The following is a 27,739-nucleotide window of genomic DNA, read 5'->3' on the forward strand; positions in this document are numbered from 1 at the left end:
TTTTAATGGGTTCGTGTTAACACGGACGTCATGGTAAAGCTTGGCTAACTAATGTTAGTTAAAGTTAATACTTGTGGGACAAAAGAAGCAGGTGAGAGTTTCCATCATAACAAAACTCACAGATGTCAGGGGCCTGCTGTCCTGAGTCTATAAGGAAACAGGTAAGAGAAACCGGGTTCTTACGCTTCCTCTGTGGTCTGGATGGGCCCAGCTCTCTTAACCCAACTCTTAACTGTTAGCCCCTCTGTGCAAACTACAGTACAAACAGCACAAACTAGCTCAATTGGTTATATATTACGAGAGACTGCTAGTTATTTGAGCTAACGTTACATTTCAACTAGCAACTCTTGTGTGTTGCATACGAAATGCATAAATGCTTCATCTTACGGAAAACAAAGCGAGCTAATTTAGCGATAGATTATTATAAATATATCATACTGTGTCCTTTGTCTATTTTAACACTTGAGACGCGATATATCAGCTAGCAAGCAAGCTAATGTTATAAATTCTAAAATGTCAGTCAGTTTAAAGACATCAGTTCGTTGGTTTATAAACATAGGCGTCACGGCTAAGTTATAAATGTCTTATTTTGCTAATACTTAAGTTAAATATTTTAGGCAGCAGAAAAATCCTTTTATCAGTCTTTCGTTTGTTGTTGCAGGTAAATTAGCTTAATCCTTATCTCAGCTTGTTTTTCTGGATTATTCTGGTTTTCCAGAAATTTTGGGCATTCTTTCAAGTCTTCTGTCACTGCCAAGCTTTTAGATTACTGAGCTGGAGGTAGTAAGTCTGCTTATCTCGTGTTTAAGGGGAGTCTGGTAATCGTTGTTTTCGTTGTTCAAAAGCTATTACATGTAATTCGCTGTAAAATGATTAATACGCCTGGATAAGACAACGTCAGACGTTCATCAGTCACGCTAATGCTACATTTGTAGATGTGGTGAAAAAACTAATAGGCTGGTTTGCGTTAGGTGTCTTTGGTACGTGTGTTAAAGCTGGTGCGCGAAGTCTCCTGTAGTACGCCAGATGACATCTGAAACTTTAATATATTCATCGAAAAAATAATTTGAAATACTGAAAATCTAACGTTTTCGTGTGTAAATTTCACAATCTATTTCCAGAGTTTTCATAATTATCTTTAAATAAAATTAATGTGTTTTACATTTTAAAAATTCCATGTGGGAAAAATTTAGCTTAAAGATCTGAAGAAGTGCACATCCTCAATAATAAATAGTGCCGTCCTTGTTCCCAAATGAGAAAAGAAACTTCTTGCCATACTAGTTTATAGATTGCAAAATCAGGTAAGTCAAAATTGCTAAAGTACCAAAGTGATGACAAAGACCAAGTATATTAACAAAATGGATGCTGTGCCAGATCTGTATTTAAATCTCACTGATCTAGTCGCTTTCATTGCATGGCTATCTTGTAAGGAGACCGAACTAGATCATATCAAAATTCTTAAGGGCCAGTCTCTCTTTCCAAATATTTTATTCATAAAGTATTTATAATCATACACAAGATATTATGTAAAATATCCTATGCCAATCCATTAGAGCTTCACATAGGGCCCACCCCACACTCTTCCTACTGGCAGCCACATAATTTCTATTGTTCCAATCCTACAGATACACCCTAAGTTTGCTGTGGCCATTTATGATCCGATCAGCAACCAGCTACCCTTAACATCTACAGTTACTTATTGAGCCCATCACATTAGTACCCAAACCACCCACTGCATCACTAACTCTCCACAGGGGTCATCAGGTAGGCACCTCCCCTGTCAGTGCTTCGCTGCATTAAGCACACCTCCAGAAGGCTCAACAGTGAAGTTTGGCATCCTAGACCCATCCCCCTCCAAGCTAGCTTTACAGTCCTACCTTACCATTAAGCATCAACAACCGTAACGTGCCTCACTGGCCTCCCCAGTGGTGACTAAGGCTGTACCTAGCCCCACTGGCACTGTTAATGCATGCCCAGTGCCACCAGTTCCATATGATCTTTATGGGCTAAGTATTTATAACAGTGTATTCAAACTATGGAAAAAACAAATGTACAAAACAGTTTACATTTATTAACTACTGAATTTAATTTTAGAGCATTGACTGGTGCAGGATATCAAAAGTTTAAAATCCAACATTTTACTGCAAATACTTCCCTCTGTCTTGAAATCGCTGGTTCTCACTGTCAACTTTGCTTCCCCCCCACCCCTCCCCTGCAGCCATCATCATATGTCATTCTGTGAATTACTTTGCTAGCCCAGAAAGATGAATGGCGTTGAAGTTTAGCTTAGTTGATTAAAGGAACTCAATGTAGTATTTGTACCTTAAAATTCCAGCTTCTAAATGATTGTAATATTCCTCTGAGCTGTAATAGGGAGAATACAGCCTCTGTAGCAGCTACGTCGGGTTCTCTGCTGGTTTACTATACTAAACAACTTATGAATCATATAGCTCACAGATGGATGGTTGCCTAGCTACAAGAAGAATCTAGCTCGGTTTTCCTGGTATGGACATTATATGGCAGAGAGAGCAAAGAGGAGAAAAAGAGAAAGAGAATGAACAGCCGTACAAGAGTTAATTCTGGACTGAAAATACACAGTTGAGTGAGCTGAAACCAGACCTAAGGACACAAGTTGGAGCAGTAAGTATTTGTTGCCCTTTTTTCATGTGTTGCGGTGCTGGTTAGTGATAATTTTGTTGATAGAAGTGTTATAATCAGTTTTTGAGAGTTACTGAGCAGTGAGTCAGGGTTTGCAGCTGCTACCTTTAGCCGGATTAGCTCACTTTTTCAAGTTAGACATTGATTGTGGTAATAAGTGCTTTTCGCCGGTTGCTGTGTGGATTAAATGACTGATGTTACACTTTGTGTTGTTGGAACACAAGCTTTGTTGAGGACAGTGTTATAATCCGGTTTTGAGAATTACTGATGAAAGAGGGCGAGTGGTAGTGGTTATAACGGTTAGTGTAACACCAAGGTTACACTTTATGGTTGTAATAACACGGTCCAATGTGTATTATGAGCGATATATGGATTTTATCATGTAGTAAACATTATTTTATTTGATTACTCACATTACCCCGGCTCAAAATCAGCTGGAGCCCCAGAGCCGTTTGCTACTTTTGTAAACATCACTCGATGAGTGAGTGAGCAAGAGAGTGAGAGAGGTGTGTGTTTGTCTGTGAGAGACAGGGAGAGTGTGTGCGAGTATTGTTTGGGTGAGTGAGTGAGCGAGGGAGAGAGAGATGTGGGTGAGACTTGATTTCACAATAGTACTGTAAACGTGAATTACACTCAGCAGCAGGTAGGGGTGAACAGGAATAAAAAAAAAAAGCCCATTCTTACATTGTGTTCCTATAACACAGTGGTGCTATATTCTATACGTAAGCACACTGCTGCTACTGTCACATGAAAGAAAAAAACTGCCAAGTACCAGCAGGCCACTAATGATGTATTCATTAACGTGAACCTGCGGGCCAATTGAAATCTTACAGCAGGCCGCATTTGACCCATGGTCCGGACTTTAGGCACCCCTGCTCTAAATGCACACGTAAACCTACAGCGTGCAAAGTTTTTGTTTGTTTTTGTGTGGGTGTTGCTGTTATATGACATATAGGTGGTACTTGAAGGTTTTGTTTTTATAAGGAGCGGTACATGGTCTAAAACAGTGGTTCTCAAACTTTTTAGACCAAGCACCACCCATTATCCAACCAAAACCTCCAAGTACCACCTTGGGGCAGGTGCTCACAGTGGCTTTCTGCACTTGTAGCAATATTTGAAAGAGGGGTGGCGCTGTGTTAAATCTTGGGTTAGGTCTGTAATGATGCGAAGAACAGCCACGTTTTCTTTCAGCCGAGTGTTTTCTTCTACTTTGTCTTTGTGACAGAATTCTCCTTTTTCTCTATTTTTGCCAATGGATTTACTCCTTCTGGGCTTTGGACTTTTTGGTCTCAGCTTGTTTTTCTAGTTTTTGCTTTGCCCTTTTTATAATAAAATTCAAATTGCTCACGTCTGCCTCTAGCCTTTGCATACATCCAGTAAGCAACTGAAACTGGGCTTTCTTTACACAGGTTTCTCAAAAAAACTGGGGGATCTCATTCCCTCCCTGGGGAAAAATAGTGGAGGAACGCTGTGTACCCCATCCACCCGCCGTTCCCTTAAAGATGTAATCAACTATGGTGTATGCATAGCCTGCAACACAAATTAATTTCATTGGGGCATAATTATGAAAACTGAAACATTATGTAATTTACACATGCAAACTTTAGATTTACAGTTATTCTTTAAATTCTTTAATTTTGTGATTTTTCCAGGTCATTTGGCGTACCACCTCTTGCTGCTAGTTTGAGAACCACTGGTCTAAAACATTTGATAGACACAATGCAAAACACTTCAATAATTTGCCTTGTAACTCACTCACGTAGACCTCATTCATTATTCATTCATTATCTGTAACCCTTATCCAGTTCAGGGTCGCGGTGGGTTCAGAGCCTACCTGGAATCATTGGGTGCAAGGCAGGAATACACCCTGGAGGGGGCGCCTTCACAGGGCAACACAGACACATACAGACACTTTTTGAGTCGCCAATCCACCTACCAACGTGTGTTTTTGGACTGTGGGAGGAAACCGGAGCACCCAGAGGAAACCCACTCAGACACGGGGAGAACACACCAAACTTCACAGACAGTCACCCGGAGCGGGAATCGAACCCACAACCTCCAGGCCCCTGGAGCTGTGTGACTGCGACACTACCTGCTGTGCCACCGTGCCGCCCTTCACGTAGACCTATTTAGCAAAATATTTCCACAAAGGGGTTATCTGTTAATAGTTAATAGTTGTGTGTGTGTGTGTGTGTGTTTAATTCTCTCTCATAAACAATTTTTTCAAACAGATATGATGCAGAGCTTATGCCAATGTGGATGCTGAAAAGGATCCCACACAGACGGATTGATCTTATTTTTCTTAGGTCAATATTTTACTACCCTGGATATGATGGGTCCTCGGCGGAAATCTACCAAGATACGGAGTGTTGGTGAAGGAACTAGGACTTGCAACTCTTTGCAGGAGGAGCCCAAAGATTATATGAATGGACTTTCACATGAAGTGCTCTGCCACATATTCCGGTTAGTGCAGAGCACACTTTTTGTTTCTTCTGTCTAATTTCTGATCTTATTGACCTTGGCTATGTTATAGAATCTTTCAAAACATTTTTTTTAACTTGTGTTACCATCCATCCATCCATCCATTATCTGTAACCGCTTATCCAATTTAGGGTCGCGGGGGGTCCAGAGCCTACCTGGAATCATCGGGCGCAAGGCGGGAATACACCCTGGAGGGGACGCCAGTCCTTCACAGGGCAACACAGACACACACACACACTCACACCTACGGACACTTTCGAGTCGCCAATCCACCTGCAACGTGTGTTTTTGGACTGTGGGAGGAAACCGGAGCACCCGGAGGAAACCCACGCAGACACGGGGAGAACACACCAACTCCTCACAGACAGTCACCCGGAGCGGGAATCGAACCCACAACCTCCAGGCCCCTGGAGCTGTGTGACTGCGACACTACCTGCTGCGCCACTGTGCCGCCCCACTTGTGTTACCATGCCAGCTTAAATTAGGGTCATATTTAGGGCAATATCGCTTACTGAATGTCTAATATGATATACACAGACATTCTGTATTGTATTTTATATTTTTATACGCATGCCAGTAAGACCATACTTACTTAATACGGTGTTAAGTACTATGATAGCCCAAGAAAAGGTTTTCAGTGAAAATAACACTATATTCTTGGCGATACTAGTCATATAAGTCTTGTGATATACTACGTTTTTTCTCTTTATAGATATCTCCCTATGCAGGACATTATGTGTATGGAGTGTCTGTCACGGAAGCTGCAGGAAGCAGTAACTCTGTACTTGCGGGTGGTGAAAGTGGTGGACTTATGTGCCAGCCGGTGGTGGGAGTACATGCCTTCAGGTTTGGAAAATACTCATATTTTGTAGTATTTATATAAGATGCTTCACGTTAGACAATAGGCTTGTACCAGTAGACATAGGGTTTCATAGACTTTATCCTTATTATTGGAAATTCATGAATCTTTATTTATACTGCTCTTTGATGGTTTGCATCCAGAGGATGTGTTCCCCTTTCGAGACTTTGTTCCTTTCAGTTGTTCTGCCTCATATTTTGAGATTATTTTTCTCTTCCTCTGTCACCTCGACAATGCACATTAGAAGCTGGTATCTAGAAAAATTGTAAAATTTAGATACATTTAGAAAAATAAAGCTATTTGTCTCAACAACAGCTGTGATAAGCCCCATAAATTAAATGATAATAAACTGATCGTTCAGCAGCACAAAAAGACCAATAAATCCACTTTAAGTAATTCTACTATTTGCTTTTAACACAGGATTCACAGACTCAAGTTTTCTCATGCTCCTGAAGAAGATGCCTGATTTGGAGCAGTTGTATGGCTTGCACCCACGTTACCTGGAGCGTAGAAGGGTCAGAGGTTATGAAGCATTTAGTATTCCTGGTGTTCTTGAAGCTCTTCAGACATGTCCTAATCTTCTGGTAAGTGATAGAGAAGAAACCTAAAGAAACATGATCTGATCGATTACAAGCCTTGTTTCAGTTGTAGTATTTAGTGTATTTCATATCTTTCGTATCACTTCTGTCCAATTAAAAATGCTTATCCCCATTTTTTTGTGAATTTTTAGTTTACTGCACAGCACACAGCAGCTGTCTCACACTGAAAATGTCATGATTAATGGACCAATAGGCACGCTCCAAAAATACTTGGAATAAAATCTTTTTGACATTGACTTCCAGTGTAAGTTAAGAAGGTTTTTCCTTCTCCTGTAAAGTTAATGTTTTGGGAGATTCATGTTTTCATTGGACAGTGATGATATATATCAATCACGTTTTTAATTGGTTTGCTGTTTTTAAGTCTTATTTTACTAATATAAAAATCATTTTTCTAAGGGTGTGGAAACCTCTCATTTGGAATTGGTTGAAGCAATATGGAACTACATGCCACAGGTGCACATCCTTGGAAAATTCAGGAACCGCAACGGGGCCTTTCCTATTCCCCCAGAAAATAAACTCACTATTCCATCTGCAGCTAAAATCCAGACCCTACACCTTGTTGGTAGGTTTTAAACATGCCACAAGGCAGTGTAATACATTGATTCCTTAGCATTCTGAACGTAATGAATGTTGAGTATTTATAGACACCTTATTTGATCCTCAGGAGTCAATGTACCAGAAATTCCTTGTGTGTCCATGCTTAAACACTTGTACATGAAGTGGGTGCGTCTTACAAAGCCTCAGCCCTTCAAAGACTTCTTGTGTGTAAGTCTGCGTACATTTGTCATGAGGAATTGTGCTGGTCCCACTAACTCCTTGAAGTATGTGCCATTAGTGACAGGCTTGGCCTCTGCCCGCAACTTGGAGCACCTGGAACTTGTGAGGGTCCCTTTCTTGGGGGGACTGATACAACATGTGGTGGAAGACAGCTGGAGATCAGGTGAGGACAGCCATCTACTAATGGTGCTTTTCCATTGCATGGGTCTGGCACTAAATGACTCGGCTCGGTACGCTTAAAGTTTGTCGCTTTTCCACTGGCAGGGCCCCCATTTCCCCCGCGAAATGGAGACAGTGATGTTGCAAAACCCTGTCTGTACCAGGAATTGCTAGCTCTGAAAAAAACAACGGCGGCAGTACTCAAATGTGCATTCGCGTGTTGTTCTTGTTTTTTGGACTGAACACCGCCCCAGTTCTCACAGATCAGTTTACTTGTTGCACGTTCTGCTTTCGCTGGAAATTTTCATCAGCCATTGGCCCAAGGAGCATATAAACTTCTTTAAAACACCTCAAGGTAAAGTTACGAGCTGCCGTTGTGAGTCTGATTAAAAATAGATCTGAAAGCTGCCGTAACTTAACAAGGGGCGGTTTGTGCTGGATTTGAATGAGCTCTGCATTTCATGGTGATAGACATGTCTCTCTGGCCATTCAGTGCTTTGCAGGGTTTACACGTCACCATTTAGTACCTACTCTGCCCAGTTGGGCCCCCGAACGAGCTGGGACTGAAAACGTACCCAGTTCCGGGGACCAGGTAATAGATTTGGCCAGTGGAAACGCAAAAGAGCTGTGCAGAATCAAGTAGAGTCGTGTGTAGTGGGGCATTCTTTTGAACGAACAGTTTCTGTTCTGATTTTTATCCTTATTTGAGGCTTCAATACAATGCTTACTTAGCTCATTTGTATCTTCCATTCCACCTTAAATGGTTGAACTCATTGAGCTGGTGGAGTAATTCTGTGTCGCAAACCACATGTGCCTGCACTTTCTAGACTACCAAATGGCCTTCTGATAGTGAAGCACTATTTTGATAGCCTATGTAGTGTGCTAGCATAGGGCTTGGGATAAAGTAGCACTGTGGGAATCTCTGTGGATAAATATTTGCTTTTTATTCATGTTTACTACAGTAACACACAAAATCTAGAACAGTCGATGTATGAGACTTGAGAGAGGTGTTATTGGATATAGTCCCTCGTGAACACCTGAATGTTAATACATGCATGAACACTGATGTTCACTGTTCATGACGCAGCTTTCACTGAAGGAGTGTGGTGTGGTTCTGGTAATGAGTTTACAGTTAAAATAAAGATTTTTTACATGTTTTGTGTTGTTTTGGAGTGATGGTAGTGACATAACTCAGCTGGTCACAGCCAGATCTGTCAGATCAGATTTCTTAAACTTCCTGTAATTGGTCTGAAAGTTACAACCATCCAAAAAAAAAATTTCACACTACACATGAACAAGACCTTGGTTCAGTTTGATAGGGGCCAAGACCCCTTCTTCTAGTTAGACCAAACTATTTGGTTCTTTGGTCCAGAACGTGATTCGACATTGGTTCGGACTAAACTGAAAAGTCTGAAAGTCCGGCGCAAACTAAGCATGTTTTAAAGCACAATTAGTTGACGTCCACACGTGTTTCTCATGCTAACTAGGAGCTTGTTGACATTACGGCTTTACTACAGAGTAAACATGAAATGGCCATTGGTTTCATTATAAAAAATTCTTAATATTACTATTTAATTTATAGTTAAAACTGCAACTTGCAAAACTCAGGTACAGTGTTAACCAAAAGGTAAATCTGACTGTTAGAATCAAAATAAATCTTTATACAAAAATAAATAATTTCATATAAGATTAAAAAGTAATATTAAATTATTGATATAAGGACTTTGTGAAGCGGTTTGTGTTTACTTTGTTATTAAAACAAAATTAAGCATCAGCAAAGGCAATTTCTTAATCAGAGATATTCAGTGTCAAGCAGATACACTAGGCTGAGTTTGGATGGTTGTAGCAAACATATTGGCATCCACTAGAAAAACAGCAGCATCTGCCAAGCAACAACTTAGTTACCACCTGGAATACCATAGCAACTGCCTTACAACACATTAACAACCATCTTGGACATCATAGCAAAAGCTTAGCGACCTGCGATACCATAGCAAATGTATAGCAACACCATAGCAACCACACACACACAGCATCACCAACATAACCTAGTAACACTTTACCTACCATGTGAATAATGTTAGCATCCACCTGAGATAAAATAGCAACCACATAGGATATTATATCAACTGTCTAGCAACCGTGTAGCAGTGCCTTAGCAATCAATTATTATGGCATAGCAACTGCTTAGCTACATTTTAGCAACCGCCTAGGAAAAAAGAGCAAGTGCTTATTGATACTATAGTAACCATCTATCAGCCATATATGAACACCTTTGAAACAACATGATATAACACAGCAACTGCTTGACACAAATTTTCCTTTAGGAAATATATGCCATTTTGTTCCTCTAGGATCAAAAACTGAAGGACATCTTTGTCCCTCTCCCTGTGCTCACTAGTTTCATATTTGTGTTTATGAGAGGGATATTTACACACATGAAGTGTTAAAACGTACTGTTTATGTTTTCCACCTGATGTTTTTGCGGCCTCTACATTTGACATTGGTGTGACGCCATACCATTTAACAACACTTTGACGGAATACCACAACAACTGTTTATTCACACGTGTTTTGAACAAATTAGCAGCCACTCAATATACAATGGGTTCGGCCTAGGATCCAGTTTCAACCACTATATATATATATATATATATATATATATATATATATATATATATATATTTATCTCACTTTTTTACTTTTTGCATTTAGGAACTATTTCTTTTAGGAAATACATATCTTGTTTAAATATCACAAATTTATAAATAAGAATTTAAAAAAATGGTGAAGAATATTATATTATTTTCACATTCATACATTTGTGTTCTAGGGGGATTTCGTAATTTGCACACTATTGTATTCGGTGCCTGTAAGAATGCACTAGAAGTTGACCTGGGCTACCTCATCATTACTGCTGCACGCAGGTAAAATAGTGTTTGCAAAAAAAAAATATATATATATATATATTCTGCATGGCCAATTCCATTTTTTTTTATAACAGGCTACATGAAGTTCGAATCCAGCCTTCATTAACCAAAGATGGGGTATTTTCTGCACTGAAGATGGCTGAACTTGAGTTTCCCCAGTTTGAAACTTTGCACCTGGGATATGTTGATGAGTTTTTATTGCAATGTAAGCATAAACATTTTTATTTCATTAATGTATTATATAAAATAATGAGATTTACCATTTTAGAATGATTGTTAAATATGTTTATGAGGGCACATTTTTTCTTTTTTTAAAAAAGTATTGTCATTTTATTGGTCCTAAGAACAGAATAAGTTTCTCAGGAATAAGTTTTAAATTATTTATTATACATTTTATTTCTTTCCTTAAACAGCTTGCCTTTAACCAAACTGCTTGCAATGCTTTTTATTACCTTGTGGACAACACAGTATGTCTTGCAGATTAAATTCTTTTAAAATAAATAATTATTTGTATATTTCTTTCCATAGGTAAATTGAGTCATACTGAGTTAGTAAAATATGGTCTTGCTGATGTAATAGAGAATCCAGGAATCATCACTGATATTGGAATGAAGACAGTTAATGAAGTTTTTACTTCCATCAAATATCTAGTTATTTACAACTGCCCACATCTTCACAACCCTCACAACTGGATCACAGGTACTCATTACCTTGTTTTTAATATGATGCCATTTAAACAGTAGTTTTACTGTAACACCATGCCAGGGATAAACCTAAGAAGAATTAATTATTCTTCATTCTTTCATTAATAATAAACACATCATCCTGTATAGTGTTGCAGTGGGTTTGGAGCTCAAAATTATTGAGAGAAAGGCAGGAAAATACCCTGGACAGAATGCAAGTCCATCACAGGGCATCACATAGTCACACCCACTCACACTTGCAGACACGTTTGCATATCCAGTCTACCTACTAATGTTTTATTAATGTTTTATTGTTTGAGTAACTAAGGGGCAGTAATTTTAAAATACTGAGACAGTTGATTTTGGGCCAGGCTTTATTTATTTGTTTATATATTTATATAAATAAATGAAAACAATTAAAACATGTATGACATGCAACGATTAATTGACTTAGTCGAGTAAAAACGTCGACCAAATTCGTTGGCAGCTAGTTTAATATTTGAATACTAACTAACTAACTAACATGGTGACTTCATGAGTGTTTCTCTCGCTGACTAGAAATGTTTAAAATGAAATGTAGAATGTTAAAAATGACATAAGACAAAAGCAAATAAATAAATTCAGGGTTTGTACAATATATAATTTGTATATTTATGCATATTTTTAAATTTTGTGCATTTATGTATTACTCGGTATATTTACTTCTGTATTATTTACTATTATTTTTATACATTCCTATATAATTGTTTTGAATTATTTTTTTTCTGTATTTATATTTTTAATTTTGAATGATTCACTTTTTCAATTATTTATTTATTTTGATTTATTAATTTATTTATTTCTGTATTTCCTGCTAAATATATGCTAATGAATGGGGCATGTTTTTCACATTCAGGCTTAGCAATCAAGTCCAGAACAGAGTAGTTGATTCTAATAGAATTGCCTGGGAGCACAAATATGGGGGTGAAATTTGGTGTTGGATATGCTCAGAGAGGCAGCTGCTCACCTCAATGAAATGGAGCAAAAACCCGCTTTTTAAGTGCGATGCCACACCATTTTTCATAGGTCCAATCGCGCCTTCTGTCCTGCGTCATACATTCATTGATGTGTTTGCTGTTTGAATAAAGCTGAATGCCTTAATCATGTGATCTCAACTTAGGAGTTCAGAAAAAAGGAATAAACAAACAGGTGATGTGTGTAGAGGTTTGTTTTTGTGTCTGATTTTTTGCATTTAGTAATAATTGGAACTTTTATTCTATTAGATAATTCTCGCTGGAGCAGATTGGTGGATCTCACACTTGTGCGCTGCCATGCTGTTAAACTTGAGTCCTTTAGCCAGTTTATTGAAATGTTGCCCAATCTGGAGTTTATCTCCCTGGATCAAATGTTCCGTGAGCCCCCAAAGGTAAGTTTTGCATATTCTTCAACAACTTATAGGAAAAGAAATAGACTTCCTTTTATTCTGACTCCAGCATAGTAAATCCAAAACTGATATCTCAAATGTGTTCAGTGGAGTTGAATACAAGAACAGGACAGGATTTGTGAATGTGCAGCCAACAACTGTTGATTCTCATGAGAACGCTATGTGTAGGTCAATGGCACACAGTGACAAAAATAATTTTTTCTCTTTTAGGGTTGTGCTAGAGTTGGTCTGAGTGCAGGGACGGGTATTGGTGTGTCTTCCGCTTTGGTCAGTAATCAGAATCCCAACAACGCCAATGATAACAACAATAATAACCGGAACAATGATGCCAATATTCCTCCACATAATCAGGAAAATGATGCACCCCACAGAGTTGAGGGTATGCTGTACTTATAATTGACCTAACAGTCTGACATGCTTATGCAACAGAAGTCTTGAACTAATGTGTGTATTTTATTCAGAGATCCCTGATGTAGATGGCATGGTGGTAGAGAATATTGAGGCTGAGCCACAGGAAATGGTAGCCAGTCCAGAGGAGCAGGCACCAGTGGAAGATGAAGAGCAAGCAGGTATGGAATATGAAATATTAAAAAACGGGTATATATTGCTTAGGATTTAAATTATCTGCTGTTGCTTAACTTGTGATTTATTCTTCCAGGACCCAGTGGTGTGCAGCCCATCGTCAAAAAAATTCCTGTTGTTCTTTCTGATTCTGACAGTGAGGATGAGGACAGTCCAACCAAGATCCAGGGAGCATTTCATTCTCAGCAGCAATACCCTGAGACAGAAATTAAAAAGAAGAATGGGACTGATGAAGCATCAGGCACAAGAGGTAGTATGTACTCAAAGAACTCTTTTGAAATTTCTTTGAATTTCCCAGTCCAAAGTACAGGTGTAAGTTTGTCACTGATTCCTTATTTTAACAGGCAAAGGCAAAACCCCACTGCGTCGAAGAGGACCTCAGTGTCTCAGCTGTGAGAAAAGCTGTCAGGTAACTAGTGAGCAAATCAAAGCAGACATGAAAGCAGCCAGTGAGGCCGAGGATAATTCTAGAGACAAAAATAGTGGGGATGCTGTCCATGCCAACGGGGGGTGTGTGTGTTCCATCCACTGGAGAGAGGAGTCAGTAAATGCAGAGAGGAGAGGAGGATCTGCGTATCGACAAGAAGGCACAATGAGGACTTCTTGCACTTGCAGTAGGGCTCACTCAGCCTCTCAGAGAAGCACTCACTCTAACCTCAGCCATCAGTCAGATGGAGAAAGCAGCAGATCAACATGCCATAGTCTTGATCGGAGAGTCCAGACAGAGTCCAGACACAGGACTGATCCCCACAGAACTCTTATCTCACCAGAAAGGAGTAATGACAACTCTGCTGGGCTCCAAGTTGAAATGACACCTCAACAAAGAACTTCAAGAGACATGTTTTCCAGGCGGCCTATTACTCGTGCTTGCAGCAGGTTGTGCTCTGTCCCTCTGGTGTCTGAGTCAGGTAAGGACAAAAGAAACACTATAACAGCTTCTTGTAAGAAAAAGTGCTTATAGTAACACTGAAACTCGTATGTTCTACTGTTATAATTTAGGTTCCAAATTAAAATAAGACTACATTTATGAAAGTTTAACCATAAGTAGTTTAAAATGTCTTTATTAAACGTTTATTAATGATAAGTTGCTAAATGGTCATTAAAAAATAATTTTTAATACACTGATAGGAAGGGCAACGTTGACCTCTTTTGTTAGCCTAATAGTGAAAGTTTCAGAAAACTTACTGAAAATGTCATGGTAAAGAATAGGCTGAGCCCTGAGAAATATTTCTTAAATTAAGGTGCACCATGTTATCATTAATGTCTAAAAAAGATATTCTATCTAGTGTGTAGTCTAGTGGGTAGTTGATTCAACTTGGTGATTAAATGGATAAATGTATTAGCAAATACGTGCTGATGCTGACAGGCTTAATGTTGACTGATGGAGATGACAAAGTAAAGTCAGTTTTCTACAAGATCTGAGGTTTTACAGAGTGGATGGATGTTGGTTCACTTTTTGGCAGAAATCAGGTCACAGTTACCCTTTCTATGTGTAAAAATAAATAATTGTTAATGACGTTTAACATGTTTACAAAATAACATAAATAAACAGACTGTTTATTTTTATAAGTGTAGTTATATTCTAAAATGATATCTGGTACCATAATTTATTTTTATCAAAACCTGAATAAAGGCATTTGAAGCTGTTAAATGGTACCACTCTATACTTTACATTATTGTACTGTATATAATAGATTCATAGGATGTACAAATATTTAAGTACACATATTTCACAACAAGTCACAACTAGCTATTTCACAGCAAAACATTTTTATTTTTTTAAATCTATATTTTATACACACATACAGTGGTATTAAAAATTTGGGGACCCCTGATAATTTTCAGGATTTTCCTTTATAAATCATTGGTTGTTTGGATCAGCAATTTCAGTTATATCATATACATATATATACACACACACACATATATATCTCATATAGCAGAAGAACACAATGATATTTGAGAAGTGAAATGAAGTTTATAGGATTTACAGAAAGTGTGCAATAATTATTTAAACAAAATTGGGCAGGTGCATAAATTTGGGCACCCCAACAGAAAAATTCCATCAGTATTTAGTAGATCCTGCTTTCACAGAAATAACATCTGTGTTCTTTTACCGCCATGCATAACTCAACTTTAGTTCATCAGTCCATAGCATCTTATTCCAAAATGAAGCTGACTTGTCCAAATGTGCTTTAGCATACCTCAAGCGACTCTGTTTGTATTGTGTGCGCAGAAAAGGCTTCTTCTGCATTACTCCCCCATACAGCCTCTCCTTGTGCAAAGTGCCCAATCGATGCACAGTGACACCATCTGCAGCAAGATGATGTTGTGGGTCTTTGGAGCTGGTCTGTGGTTTGACTATGACTGTTCTCACCATCTTTCGCCTCTGTTTATCTGAGATTTGTGTTGGCCTGCCACTTCAGGCCTTACCTAGAACTGTGCCTGTGGTCTTCCATTTTCTCACTATGTTCCTCACAGTGGAAACGGACAGCTAAAATCTCTGAGATAGCTTTTTGTATCCTTCCCCTAAACCATGATATTGAACAATCTTTGTTTTCAGGTCATTTGAGAGTTGTTTTGAGGCTCCCATGTTGCTCTTCATAGAAGATGAAAAGAGGAGAAAAACTTGCAATTGACCACCTTAACCCTATCTCATAATTGGATTTACCTGTGTATGTAGGTCAAGGGTCAATGAGCTTACAAAACAAATTTTGTGTTCCAACAATTAGTGCTAAATGTATTACCATCAATAAAACGACAAGGGTGCCCAAATTTATGCACCTGCCTAATTTTTGTTTGAATAATTATTTCACACTTTGCTGATCCGAACAACCAATGATTTATAAAGAAGAAATTATGATAATTGTCAGGGGTGCCCAAACTTTTTCATACCACTGTATATACAATAAGTTCTAGCCCTAATCATCGCCTATGAATTATGTTCTCTTGAACCAACCACAGACTCAAAAGTGTCCGTAGGTGTGAGTGTGTGAGTGAATGTGCGAGTGTGTGTTGCCCTGTGAAGGACTGGTGCCCTTCCAGGGTGTATTCCCACCTTGCGCCCAATGATTCCAGGTAGGCTCTAGACCCACCGCGACCCTGAACTGGATAAGCGGTTACAGATAATGAATGAATGAATGAATGAACCAACCAGCCACAGATGGCTGTGGCAGCACCATGGATTTAACTTGTGATATCCCAATGAATGTTCTGCCAACAAACATATATTTAGCACCTAGTTAACACATCTGATTAACACCTTTAATGTTCAGTATTAAAAGCCAGTTACTTCTCAGAAATAAAATCATTCCTATTACAAAATGACTAATTTGTAAGTAAGATTACACTTTATTGATCCCAAAGGAAACAGCTGTGTTTTACAATACTATAAATAGTGTACAAAAAATACATGCATTTATCAGAATAAATAGAACAGTGTTACAAAAGTAGGGATCAAAGTCAACAGCAACATCCATCTAGGGAAGGATCAAAATCCATCAAAATTTGAGCACTTGATTGTAGAGAAAATTCAGCTCCCTCTTCCGCCATGCGATTCAATTATGATTGTTAACAGAAGCATTAAAATTTCTCATCTTACAGATTTAAAGCTAGAACCATTTCCGATATATTTCTTATAGATTTCTACCTGCTGCACCACAGTTTCTGCAGGATGTGTTGTGACTATGCTGTGTCAGAAGAACGCAGGTTTAGTTTTATGTTTCTCCAAAGTTAGTGACAAAAAACTAAGAAACTTACTCCCATATGGAGCAAAAAAGAAAAAAATGAAGTATCTAAAAAGATAAACATTACAAACCATAAATAATGCATGAAATATTTAACTGTATTTACTACAATCCATGCAGAGCTTTCCAGAACAAAGCCACGGGTAGCAGTGAAAAGGAAACGCACAGCAGATAAGTCAACCAGCACAAGCGACCCAGTAACTGAGGATGACCACATACAGGTGGGCTAAATACACTACATGAAATGCAGGACTTACTGCATTTAATTAACTGTAGAACTCAATTAATTTCTTTGTTTCAAGGTACTTGCACTAAAATCCAAAAACCTTGTTGGAATCACACTCATGAACTGTGGCATTACAGACCTGGTTTTGAAGGACTGTCCTAAAATGATGTTTATTCATGGTGAGTTTGATACATCTAATGAGAGAAATTGTTTTCTAATGTGAAATTAATTACTTGCATAATGCTAAGAAGGTATTGTAAGTTATCATTGTGGCTATAGCTATACATTTAATTTTTTTGCAGAACCTTCACTTTAAAGCCAATGTTCACTCATTTTTAATGTTTTTCTTATAAGCATGGTCTGTGGGTCTTATGATAAAATGTTTTCTGAAATGGCACAGTGTGACGCAGGCTTTTGTTGAGAGATTTTTAAAAAATGTATTCTGCAGTTTTGTTGAATTCTAATTGGGCTGGAATTAAATTGGCTTTGAAATATGCTTGAGTCACATGACCTTACAGGTGACAGTAACTCTCTAGGATTGACGTAACTTAGGAGTTTCTTTATGTTGGTCAACATTTGCTGTACAGGAGCAGCATAGAACGTGGATCATCTGTGCAATGATATGTAATGGGTCATCTGTGCTTGTGCCCCTGCACTGGCTTCCTGTGAGATTCTGAACTGAATTTTGATTTTACCGTTTGTTTTTAAGGCTTTACATTTTATGGCACCTACTTATATATCTGACATGCTCGGTGTTCACTCTTCCTCTTGATCCTTGCGTTCGTCAAATCAGTTGCTGTTAGCTGTTCCACATTCTCAGCTGAAATTTATGGGTGATCTGGCATTCTCTTGCGGCACCGAAACTCTGCAACTCTGCTGCACTCCCAAATAAAACAAAGTGATATTTATCTGGTGTGATGAGATCTATGAACATGCAAAATATGAACTCCTGAACCACACCCAAGACCTTGCTCTATGTAATTTATTTTTTTTTTGCGAGTTTGAGACCTGTGCCAAATTTCATGAGTTAAAAAAATTGAAAGTAGTCATTTGGAACCTTTAGACTACATACAAGCATTATTAATGTTCCATTTTAATTTGCTGTGTACAAACACACACATTCTAATAAAATAATCAATGACCGTAATCACAATAATGAATTGACACATTGACTGAACGAGAACCTTACAAATGTGACCAAGCTACTGCCTCTATACAAGAAGCTCTGTCTAGTGAGCAATGTGTCAGTAACATCTTCCTCTTGTAAAGCATCTTTTTTCAGCAGTCTTTTTTTTCTATTTTTATTGAACAGTTAATAACAAAAACAAATCTAGCTAAAGAGAACAGACAAAAAATAAATGAATAAAGTAAATAAGTCTTGGTTAAAGATTGAGGACATTTTACATAAAACACTTCACAGCTCTAGTTTGATTTCTTATCAAGAAAAAAAATTTAATTTTTCCAAATATTGTTCACAATTTTCAGAGGAATATTTGAGGGGGGAAAAGTTAGTCTCTCCATAATATAAAGTTTGTGTATTATGTACATGCATTTGAGACAGTTGGTGGTTTCTCATTTTCTCAGAAGTCTTTTGACCACCAAGTTTAAAATAAGGCAACACTCGGAATACATAGTCACAGTGGTCAAATGCAGTCCTAGGTATTAGTTGACCAAATAGGCAAAGCACGTCTATTGTTAAAGAATATCTGGAAATACCAGAGTGAGTTGACTTTATGGTCATAATGTTCCAGTTTATATGCATACATTGTCTATAACAGTGTTTCTCAAAGCGTGGAGTAGGTATTGCAGGTGGAAGCGTAAGGAATCTGAAGAAAAGAGCATTTCTTTATTAATGAGCCTGTCTATATTAATGTCTGTCTTTTTTGCCTAAAAAGCATACTCAGTATAAAGCACCCACTCACAATGGATTCATTAATAGCCCTTAAACATAGTAAAAGAACATTAGATTGAACCCCAGAAAATTGGAGCTTGTCTGGAACCAAAATATTCTTTTATTCACAATTTTATTTATTTATTTATTTATTTTAAATTCGCCACCAAGATTAATGCGTTTTGGCATCGAGTCAGACACCGTAGGTATTTTTTCACCTGTTCAAATATAAAGCTGCTCCAATCATCAGCTTCACAGGTACAACAGATAACAATGCTGCTTGTATAACTGTTACGGAAACAGAGGAAGATCTATGAGTTAGTCAACATTAGTATTAGCTGTGTTCAGTAAGTGAGAAAGCACTCTAAACATGCAGCAAGTTAACGTTAGTCTCTGGCCTTGTCCCCAACTGTACACTGCTACACTGAATAGTATTGGATTCTGTGATGTTCATAAATGCAGTATTTTACTGCTTTATCTGCAGGAATCAGCTTATAGCTAGCTAATATTTTGGGTATGGGGTGGGCTTTGACTCAGCGTATATGTCCCCCCTAGTGCTGCCATGATGCCAAAATTATGACTTCCGATACAGTACCTGCCTAAATATCTTGATATCAATACTGAAACAATACCATTGCAAAAACCTAAAACTTCAGGAAAAGCAATGTACTTTCTCCACAAGCTGAGGGCAGTTGGCAAAATTGCTGGTATCTGCTTGTTAAGTGTGATGTCACACATGATGTTTTGTCATTTCTGGGTCCAGTTGCACCATTGGTCATGTCATACATTCATAAGGCGATATGGTACAGGTGGGGCGCAGAAATGCCCCTTTGTTTGAGGTGGGGAATGATAGAAAAAGTTTGAGGACCACTGCTCTATAACATGGTAAAATGTCTTTAGGTTTAACATACATTTTATATATTAAAATGAGTGGACTGTGGCTTTAAAGAAAATATATGAAAAAATCTGTATCAAGTTTTTTTTCACTTTTCCTAAATTTTAATTGCTTCTGCCATTTATCCAGCCACACGCTGCAGGGTGCTGAAACACCTAAAGGTAGAGAGTGCTCCCATTGTGAATCGATTTGATTATGCCCAGTGCAAGAAGCTGGACATGGAGCAAGTTCTAGATCAGATCTTGCAGATGCCGCCTGAAAGAAATCGCATTATCTACATGCGTCCTATGCAACAGGTCAGAATCTATTGCATTTCAATAGCAAACATGTAAAACGTGTTCTCATTAACAGCTAATTTTGTTCTTTTTTTAAATTGCTTTTTCTATAAATATCCCTGAATATTTTAATTTCCATAAAATGATTTAACAGTGTCCTTTAATCATTTTAAGGATAGCTTAAACTGTTGGTTTTGATATGTCTTGAGCTATGTAAATATGATTTGTCTTCTCCAGATTGACACGCTGGCTCTGGAGAGGAAACTGTTTAGTGGTCCTTACCCATACCACATTGCATTTATTCATGAGTTCAGCAACCCCCCCAATGTCCGGAACAAGGTGCGAGTGCGAAGTTGGATGGATACTGTCGCCAACATCAGTCAGTATGTACATATGTTCACATTTGTTACTGAACCAGTTGGACTTATCACTGGGCTGTCATGAATTGGATTATTTATTTTTTTTGTGCAAAGCAACAGAGCTACAGAGTTTTTCAGCCGAATGTGTATAGGGTGTTTGAGGTACCACATTTTCAGCACCATGGTATTTAGTTTCCTAGGGCATTGCAGTTTGTGGAAAAATTAACAAAACTTGTAATTTGACATGCTTCATGCTTATTCTGTCAAGTACACTGTACACAGCTGTGTGAGAATGAGTGCAAGCAACCTTTTTCATTACAATTATTTTTTGTCCAACAGAGAACTAATAAAGTATGAATTCTTCCCGGAGGCAACAAGAACGGAAGATGATATGAAAAAGTATCCCAACTACCCTTGGGGCAGGGACATCTACACCATTGAAGGTATATGAAGAGTGTGTGTGTGTGTGTGTGTATATATGTATATATATATATATATATATATATATATATATATATATATATTACTTGAAAGGTTTCCCCCGCCCTCTCATATACTAATGTGCCACAAACAGGAAGTTAATTTCACCAACTATTCACATTTTATTAAGGTGTATCCATATAAATGGCCGTGTGTGTGTATATGTGAATGTATGCGTGTGTGTATATATATATATGGGGGGAATGATAGATGACATGAAAAGTAAATTAAATGATTATCTTGACAATTGATCACAAGCTAAAATTTCATGTTTGTGATTAACTCAAATGGATACTAGGGCTATGTGTGATTGGAATAAATACCAAGTTATAATCAACTTTTATAAGAAAATAAAGTTTAATATCATTTTTAAACATTTTAAACAGTTAATTTGAAACAAACATTATTATTGTGGTAATAAGTGTTTTCTCCTGATTTGGCTCTTCTTTTCCTCGTTAGGAGTTGTAGATGGTGCTCCCTATTCAATGGTCACAGATTTTCCATGGCTACGCTCTCTACGTGCAGCAGTTCCCAACAATTATGCTCGTTATGATTTTGAAGATGATGAAAGCTGTAAGTTTGGGAGAGGCAGTATGGCATTACTGTCGAGCTTATCCATCCATCCATTATCTGTAACCGCTTATCCAATTTAGGGTCGCGGGGGGTCCAGAGCCTGGAATCATTGGGCGCAAGGCGGGAATAGGTGGAGAGGACGCCAGTCCTTCACAGGGCAACACAGACACACACACATTCACTCACACCTACGGACACTTTCGAGTCGCCAATCCACCTGCAACGTGTGTTTTTGGACTGTGGGAGGAAACCGGAGCACCCGGAGGAAACCCACGCGGACACGGGGAGAACACACCAACTCCTCACAGACAGTCACCCGGAGCGGGAATCGAACCCACAACCTCCAGGCCCCTGGAGCTGTGTGACTGCGACACTACCTGCTGCGCCACTGTGCCGCCCCCTGTCGAGCTTATGAGTTATTTTAATTAAACAAACTAAAATGTGCATTCCTTTATTTATAACACTCATTCTCAAAGTTTACTCTTTATTTAAATGTAAATTTTTTAAAATAAATTCATGTGTAGGCATCCTGTTTCACTAACACTTAAAATAATAATTAAGACTATAAGAAGCATACTAAATGGTGACGTGTAAACCCTGCAGAGCACTGATTGGCCAGAGAAACATTTCAATCACCACGAAATGCAAAGCTCATTCAAATCCAACACAAACAGCACCTTGGAAAATCGCTAACAGCAGCTTTCACATTTATTTTTATCAGACTCACAACGGCAGCTCATAACATTACCTTGAGGTGTTTTGAAGCGGTTTATGCGCTCCTTGGGCCGATGGCTGACAAATTTCCAGTGAAAGCAGAAAGTGCAACAAGTTAAAACTGATTTGTGTCGACAGCGCCTAACTTTATAGCAGTCATTGTTCTGGTTTTGAAAGCCAGCGATTCCTGTATGGTTACTCACTGAGCCCAGCCCAGTACCCAAACCACCCACTGCATCACTAGCTCTTCCCAGGGGTCATCAGGTAGACACTTCTCCTCGTCAGTGTTTCACTTAATTAAACCCACAACACCTCCAGAAGGCTCAACAGTGAAGTCTGGCATCCCAGACCCATCCCCTTCCAAGCCAGCTTTACAGTCCTACCATTACCATCAGCAACCATAAATCCACATTGGCCTCCCCGGTGACTAAGGCCTAGTGCCCCTAAATATATGTATGATTTATTCTTAATATTGTACATTCCTTTGAATTGAACAAATAAAGAACATTTATTTATTTATTTACCACTCTGTTTTCTGATCCTTGTTCAATGTATTCATTACCTCATAGGATCAAGACAGTACAAAGTTACTGCCAACATTGCATTTATGTCAAGTTATCTATAAGATTCTGAGGTGCATCAAACATTATTCAGCATTTAATCTGTCATCATTTGCCAAAACGAGAAATAATTTTTGTTAATCTATTCCTTTTATCATGAAATGTTAACACAATGTAAAGCGCAGCTGCTGTTGGCATATGGCATCAAGTAGACTTCATATATCAGTGGTGATGCCCATTTATGCTTTAAAATTTTAATGTCTTACTGTTGTCTTTCACAGCGACCATCTACGCCCCACGACGTAAGGGCCAGCTTTCAGCTGATATCTGCATGGAGACAATCGGGGAAGAGATCTCAGAACGCCGTCAGATGCGGCTAGGCGTGTTCCAGCGCGTGGTCGTCATATTCATTCACTACTGTGACATGCATGGAGAACCTGTGGATGATGACTACATTTAAAATCCTTTAGCGGGTCAGAAGTGCATGAACAACGTTCAGAGGACTCCTCTCCTACTTTGGCTGGACCATCATTGTCCTCTTTCTCTGGTTATGCCTTCTGGAAACAGAAATGGCAGTTTCAGTTGTTTTTATTTAAGTAAAGACATGATCTTACGGAAACTGATAAAATGATTGCTGAAGGTGTCTGGTGAGATCATTGGTGAAAATTATTTCCTCTAGCTCTTTATACATGTGTGCTTCACATGGGAGGGCGATGTTAGGTAGCCTAACACAGTCTCTTGCTTCAAACCTGTCAGATAAGGAGCACAACATGACGAGCTTCATGTTTTTGTAAACAGTTGTGCTTTTGCATATGTTAGTGAATTTTGGTGGTATTAGAGTAAAAATGCCCCCCCCCCACCCCCTTCTTTTGCCTTTTCTTCTTACTCACTGTTTATTTCTGTGCAGGCTACTCTTTTCTGTATGTTTAAAAAAAAAAAGGAAAAAAAAAATGGGGAAAAAAACAACTTTTTTTTGTCATTATGGAGTAGCAATATTTCAGTGCCGAATTCTTACCTCCTACCTCTGCTGATGAGGCAGAGAGACAAGCTCTGCAAAGCATCTGTCCCAAACTAAAAGTAAAATCTTATAAACCACCAATCTTCTCTTTTTGCATACGTCCTTCATTTGTGATCCCCTTCCCCCACAATTTACACATTGTACATACTTGCATAAAAGATCAAATATTATTTTTTTTCTAAGAATAATCTTTTGGTAAACATTCTTCTCACATGAAAGATGAACAGAAAAAAAGATGTCACTTGAAGCAAAGAAGACAGCTCATGTGAGGCTGAGTAGTTATGTGGGTGTCTCCCTTTACTAATGCTACATGCTAAAAGCTGCAGGTACTTACATTTTTTTATGTTTATATAAAATAAAAAAAAAGAAAAAGTCACATAATAAAACAGAATAATCAATTTTGAATAATGCTGCTACATGTTCCATGTGTGTGGTGGTGATGATTATATTTTATTTATTTTATACACTATATAAATAATATTAGTCACCGCATTTCAACACGTATTGTCCATTTCATCTGCTCCACTTACCATCTACAGTATTGTGAAAAAGTATTTTTCTCCCAGTTTTTTTTGTCAAATCATCAATCCAATTTCAATATAAGACCGCACATTCCAATTATTGAGGATAAAGATTCATTTCAAAATTAAATCATCCATGTGAAATGTTTATTGCCCCTAAACCTAATATCCTTTTTACCTCTTGACAGTGTCAACTGTATTTAAATATTGCAATTACTTGCAATGAGTCTTACATCACTGTAGAGGACTTTTGACTGAATCTTCTTTAAGGAAATGTTTTTATGTGGCTACACTGGAGTGTTATAGAGCATGAACTGCCTGTTTAAGGTTTACCACAGTATTGCAATGGGATTCAGACAGGAGTTTGACTCAATCACTCAATTTTTAATATTGATTCTTTTGAATTTTGCATAGGTGGACTTGTTGGGGGTGATCTGGATTATTGTTCTGCTGTATAATTAAATATTGTCCTGTAAGATGTTCTTACAGAGAGGAAAATTCATGATTCCATCAACTATGTTAAGTCATCCAGGTCCTACGAAAACAAAGCACCCCCAAAACATCACATTACGACTACCATACACGTTTGATTCTTAGTATGATGTCCTTATTTTGACATGTGGTGATAGCTTTACATCGGATGTAACTGGCTTGGAGAAATGGAGGGCTGACCGCTCCTGATAAGGTTTATCACTGTTCCAAGTTTTCTCCATTTGTGGTTAATGGCTCTGATTGTGGTTTGTTTGAGTCCCAGAGACCTAGTAATGGCTTTGTAACTCTTTTCAGATTCGCAGAGTCTCTCGAGTGTGGCGTCATGCTGCATCAGAGATCATCCAGCCAGGCAGGTTCTATTTAAGTGATATTTGAATTCAGCAAGTCTCGCAGTAATCATGTCTGTGTGTCACTTTAATTTGGCTAACTAGGTTGATTTATTTTATTTATTTTTCCTCTTGGGCCTCTTGAGTGTTATTGTTTCAATAAATGTATTATTTATGTTGGTATTTTTGGTCCAATTATAAAAGTAATTTGAAGACCTTAAGGATTCAAATGTACCAAATGAGCAAAAATACTTCTTCACAGCACCAAAAGTGCACTTGGTGTTTCTACAAATTCAGACTGTTGTATCTGTTGCTGCACATGTCAGATTATTCAGAGCGCAGGTAATATCTGGGTGGTGTGTTATTCTTAGCACTGCAGTGAATCTAATATGGTGGTTGTGTGTTAGTGTGTGTTCCGCTGGAACAGATCAGATCAGTGGATCGGACACAGTAATGCTATTGAACTTCATATAAGTCAGTGTCAAATTTATTATTATTATTATATATTTATTTGTCAGTCATTACAATACATAATACATATCTATTCATGTACAAATTAGAATAATCCAGCTTCCTTTATACATATATGCCCACATACACACTTGTACACACACACACATGTTTAGAGTTTCCCAGAGATTAAATTCTTTAATACATACATTATGAGTGTTTTGTCTTTTTAATTTCTTTTCACTAGAAACGAAAAACTGCTATTTGGTCATTTTACATCTTGTTTTCCACAACTTTGATTCAACCTGTCAAATACCACACCACATAAACCTACATTTAACTACATCATTATAATCAGAAATAATATAATATGTAGATTTTACATTCTTCTCAATGTTTAATCCAAAGCTTTCATCTTTTCAAACACCTCTTTCAATTTGTCTCAAATTAAAAAAAAAGTGTTCCAGAAAGACTTCCTCCTGACACAAAAGCATCGAACATTTTGTGGTTTTTATAAAACTCCATTAAACTAAAAGACCAACAGGTAATCTTCTCACTGCAGTTATCCAAAGGGTTTTTAGACATATGTTATTTTCCTCTTTGTCAAGATTCTAAACTCAAATACTGTCCATAAATTTGATCACTTATTAATTTCATTTGTGGAATTCATCCATGGGATGAATTGGGAGAGCTCTCAATCACTAGCTTAGAAGAAGAAATACACACCTGGACAAAATTGTTGGTACCCTTCGGTTAATGAAACAAAAACCCACAATGGTCACAGAAATAACTTGAATCTGACAAAAGTAATAATAAATAAAAATGCTATGTAAATTAACCAATAAAAGTCAGACATTGCTTTTCAGTCATGCTTCAACAGAATTATTTTTAAAAAATGATGGTACCCTTAACTTAATATTTTGTTGCACATGCCGTCTGGAAAAGGCACCCTTCACATCTGAGACAACAGGAGCAGTTTGCTCATGAGGAGTGGGCCAGAATACCTCCTGAGAGGTGCAGAAGCCTCATTGACAGTTACAGGAATCGTTTGATTGCAGTGATTGCCTCAAAAGGTTTTGCAACAAAATATTAAGTTAAGGGTACCATCATTTCTGTCCAGGCCTGTTTCATGAGTTTACTTTTCAAAATAAATCTGTTGAACCACGGTTCAAATTCAGTGTCAGTTTTTCATTTCTTCATTTTCATATAATTTTTATTTATTATTACTTTTATCAAATTCAAGTTATTTCTGTGACCAATGTGGGTTTTTCTTTCATTAACTGAGGGCTACCAACAATTTTGTCCATGTGTGTACTTTATCCACTATCTCTACTTTTAACACATCCATATCAGTGAACACACACAGACCAGCTGGCAGCCAACCACAGCAAGACACAGCAACTGTGGAATTGTTAGAAGTTAAGAATTTTAGCCATGGATATTAAGGGGGGAGGAAATGCTGTTATTTTATTCCTCTTTTCAATTCTTCCATCCATTGGTGGGTGGAAACTTTTCTAAGGCTATTCCTAGGGCCATGTTGAATTATTCCATAAGGAAAAGGTATGTTGATCTTGTCAAATAGAATAAATATATTCACTGACACTGAATTCTGTTTAATGTTTGAAGTTACTTTTTACTTTATGCTGTCTAAGCAGGAAGGGAAGAGATTTGTGGTTGGAGCAGACCTCTGTAGCAGTCTCTACAAACCTGCAACATGTCTGGATGATCTACTCTAAAGCCTTTCCGTGAAAGTGACAGTAAGTCTAACCAGTCTGCCATGCTGTTTTTTTCCTCCTCAGAACTAATCTATGGAATCCTGGAGTGGCTAAAGTGTTGTGAAAATTAAGAGAATTTGGGTCTTAAATTATAAATCAGTTGCACGACAATGGGCAGTTGCATTGTTCCTGATTGTGGGATTAGATCATTGATCTAATCGTATTTTTAGAGGAGTGAACAAGTTAAACAAATGAAGCCACAATGATATTTGAAGACACAAATAAAATAAATCGTGCTTTGTGCTTTTGTGGCCTTTTTTTCTTTCTTGTAGTTGATCTAAAACATGA

The 27,739-nt window shown here is 37.8% G+C and overlaps 1 protein-coding gene across 2 annotated transcripts; it reads left to right on the plus strand.

The window, feature by feature from the left end:
• fbxo38 (F-box protein 38) lies at nt 1-25,826 on the plus strand. 2 transcript variants are annotated; one of them, XM_066649293.1, is made up of 21 exons: nt 1-161; nt 4,890-5,121; nt 5,852-5,985; nt 6,419-6,582; nt 6,994-7,159; nt 7,262-7,537; nt 10,366-10,459; nt 10,537-10,667; nt 10,991-11,161; nt 12,408-12,550; nt 12,779-12,947; nt 13,030-13,137; nt 13,227-13,400; nt 13,495-14,058; nt 17,017-17,117; nt 17,199-17,301; nt 20,038-20,204; nt 20,421-20,566; nt 20,882-20,985; nt 21,482-21,595; nt 23,151-25,826. In XM_066649293.1, exons 2-21 carry the CDS (start codon nt 4,988-4,990, stop codon nt 23,327-23,329), a joined length of 3,342 nt encoding a protein of 1,113 aa, XP_066505390.1. In that variant the 5' UTR covers nt 1-161; nt 4,890-4,987; the 3' UTR covers nt 23,330-25,826. The 2 variants fall into 2 exon arrangements, with proteins under 2 accessions (XP_066505390.1, XP_066505391.1); XM_066649294.1 differs by having other exon boundaries at nt 4,965-5,121.
• The last annotated feature ends 1,913 nt before the right edge of the window (nt 25,827-27,739 follow it).

This window comes from Hoplias malabaricus, chromosome 17 (genome assembly GCF_029633855.1).
Source record: "Hoplias malabaricus isolate fHopMal1 chromosome 17, fHopMal1.hap1, whole genome shotgun sequence".
In the NCBI taxonomy this organism is placed as follows: Eukaryota; Metazoa; Chordata; class Actinopteri; order Characiformes; family Erythrinidae; genus Hoplias; species Hoplias malabaricus.

Bases quoted from the DNA above. Each gene is read 5' to 3' on its own strand.
- fbxo38 (XM_066649293.1), top strand. From the start codon at position 4,988: ATGATGGGTCCTCGGCGGAAATCTACCAAGATACGGAGTGTTGGTGAA. The intron at 11,162-12,407 runs GTACTCATTACC...TTATTCTATTAG, and splicing joins CCCTCACAACTGGATCACAG to ATAATTCTCGCTGGAGCAGA. The intron at 13,138-13,226 runs GTATGGAATATG...TTATTCTTCCAG, and splicing joins GGAAGATGAAGAGCAAGCAG to GACCCAGTGGTGTGCAGCCC.